The sequence below is a fragment of the Brassica oleracea genome, unplaced genomic scaffold (assembly GCF_000695525.1).
Source record: "Brassica oleracea var. oleracea cultivar TO1000 unplaced genomic scaffold, BOL UnpScaffold02098, whole genome shotgun sequence".
NCBI classification, from domain to species: Eukaryota; Viridiplantae; Streptophyta; class Magnoliopsida; order Brassicales; family Brassicaceae; genus Brassica; species Brassica oleracea.
The window spans coordinates 1-2,704 of record NW_013618629.1 but is presented as its reverse complement, the minus strand read 5'-3'; the positions used below and the strand labels follow the sequence as shown (position 1 = coordinate 2,704).

Below are 2,704 nucleotides of genomic sequence, written 5' to 3'. Positions count from 1 at the left end.
AAAAAAAAAAAACGATATTCAAAAGTGTAGACTCTTTAGTTAAATAAGTAATTATTAGTTAGTACTACTCTTAATTGTTATTACTCCACAAACACCCCCTTTTGTTTGTCTCTCTGTTCTCACCCTGAGTAAACAAAAATTAAAAAATTCGGGTATTTTCCTTCATTCTTCTCTGACGCTCTGGTTTGTGTAATTTCCCGGCAACGGAGGAGGAAGAGTGTAAGCAAGAAATTACTCTTCTTCTACGAAACAGAAACATACCTCTCTCTCCTTCGATTCTCTTCCTCTTTAGTTTGATCAAAAGCTTTCTTTTTCTTTTTCTGTTCATGGTTTCCTCCATCGCAGGTACTAAGTTGACAATCGGTGGTTGGTTTCTGTTATTATTCATATGAAGTTTGTCTTGCTTGATTGCTTTATGGTTCATGTACTTGATTGTGATTGTGATTGTGATTGTTCTGTTTTTTTCTTTTCCTGGAAATATTGCAAAGTTTTTAGCTTTGAGTTTGAGTTTATTACAAAGATGATGTCTGTCTCTGATCATGTTTTGTTGCCACAAGCAGCATAAGTTTTCCAAAGTTGAAACCTTTAAGTTTTAGTTGACCTAGTGTTTCGTCGTTTCCTTCGATTGTCTTCCTGTTTGTATCATTCGATCTTGTCTGTTTGAATGTGTTTATGTCTGTGTAATTGAGAGCTAATGGTCTCAGCAAGTAGCTTTCTGCTTTATGATGAGAACTTAGACATCAATATACAGTTTATTTCTTGTTTTTTTGTTTGAAGTTGGTGACGCCAAAAAGATGGAGTTAGAATCCAAGGAATCACTATCTGCTGGTTAGAAAATATACTTCCAACCTTTTTAGTTTTTTTTTTGCTTTCTCTTACAATCTCTAATCATTTGCCTATGTCAAATCTAGACATGCCATCTTTGCTGAGAAGATCAGCTGAAGCTTTTAATGGAGGCAGTGAATATCGTTCTGCAACTGATCTAAGCATATTCTCTAGTTCATTGCCTACACTTTTTCATGAAAAGCGTATGTTCTAGCTTCTTTTTCGTGATCCGTTTTAACTCTTGACTTAACTTGAACACAGTTGCTAATATACTTCTCTTGTTTTGACTAACTATGCAGTGAATATGACCGATTCAGATAGCTGGCTCTCACTTGATGATAACTCACCCAATCTGAACAAACTCGTCATGGGAAACTCAGAGAAGGATTCTTTGGAAGATGCCGAACCTCATTCTTTAGAAATCTTGCTTCCTGAGGATGAAAACGAGCTTCTTCCTGGCCTCATTGATGAGCTTAATTTCAGCGGCCTGCCTGATGAACTTGAAGATCTTGATGTATTTTGCACTGGAGGGGGTATGGAGCTGGATGCTGAATCCCAACGCGATGCTGCAAGTTCATTTGTTACTCGTAAACGCTCCAATACATCTTTCAGAGTTTCAGTGGAGCATCCAAACGGTGAACATCCTTCAAGGACATTGTTTGTGAGGAATATCAACAGCAGTATCGATGATTCAGAGTTAACCGCTCTCTTTGAGGTAATGAACGCAGAACACTCTCTGTTTCAGTAATTTTTCTTCACATTGTCCTCCTCAGCCTTATATTTTGTCACCACCAGCCGTTTGGGGAGATCAGGAGTTTGTACACAGCATGCAAAAGCAGAGGTTTTGTAATGATATCCTACTATGATATCCGAGCTGCTCATGCCGCAATGCGTGCACTGCAGAACACTCTCTTAAGAAAAAGGACACTGGACATTCACTACTCCATTCCTAAAGTATGAGCTCTGAGAGATATATTCTAAGTTTTAGCTTTCTTTAGCACTTTTGTAATCATTATTTTCACTTCCACGTGATAGGAAAATCCGTCAGAGAAGGATATGAATCAAGGGACTCTTGTGATTTTTAATGTGGACTCAACTGTATCAAATGATGAGCTCCTTAAGCTGTTCGGTGCCTATGGTGAAATAAGAGAGGTTAGCTTAACTTGTGCCTTCATATGTGCTATATGCTATGCAATTGTCTAAGATGTTTTTCACTTTGGTTGTATTTGTTGTATCAAACTATCTAATCATTAATTCTTGGCTTCTAAATGCAGATTAGAGAAACCCCAAACAGGAGATTCCACAGGTTTATTGAGTACTATGATGTTAGAGATGCAGAGGCAGCTCTAAAAGCACTGAACAGAAGTGAGATAGGTGGGAAATGTATAAAGCTCGAACTTAGCCGTCCTGGAGGATCCCGTCGAGTGTGAGTTCCCTTTGCACTTTGTATATTTTCAAAGAATTGAGTTATCATAAACAGTGAACTGGAACTATTTGGATGCAGCTCGGTCCCGTCAACAAGTCAAGATATGGACAGACACGAAGTTTCAAGTTTCCTAGCTTCACAGGTTGCCAATTCTCCACCAGGTAACTGGCCCATTGGCAGCCCCTTGAAGGGCTCTCCCACGCATGCCTTTCCGAGGCCACCCGGTCTAGGAATCATCAGGCCGTTTAACCGAGATAACATGCCTGGATTAGCTTCAGTTCTCCCTGGTCAGACCTCCAGCTTTCATGGATTTTCGCCAGTCAGTAACGACCAAGGGCTATTGAATCATCCAAACCAAACTATTCTGAATAACGCTTTGATGCACAACGTCTCCTATGGGCAACCTCATTCGTTGCCAGAGCATATAGGAGGGGGAATTTCGAACTCCATGAG

General features: G+C 39.6%; 1 protein-coding gene across 1 annotated transcript; it reads left to right on the top strand.

Moving 5' to 3' along the window:
• Positions 1 to 108: 108 nt before the first annotated feature.
• LOC106321591 (protein MEI2-like 2) lies at positions 109 to 2,696 on the top strand (the record flags this gene model as incomplete). The annotated part of the gene is made up of 8 exons (XM_013759837.1): positions 109 to 345; positions 778 to 828; positions 912 to 1,028; positions 1,125 to 1,540; positions 1,621 to 1,779; positions 1,861 to 1,977; positions 2,100 to 2,251; positions 2,330 to 2,696. Coding segments are annotated over exons 1-8 (1,398 nt in total), but the record flags the coding sequence as incomplete, so codon positions are not given.
• Positions 2,697 to 2,704: the final 8 nt, after the last annotated feature.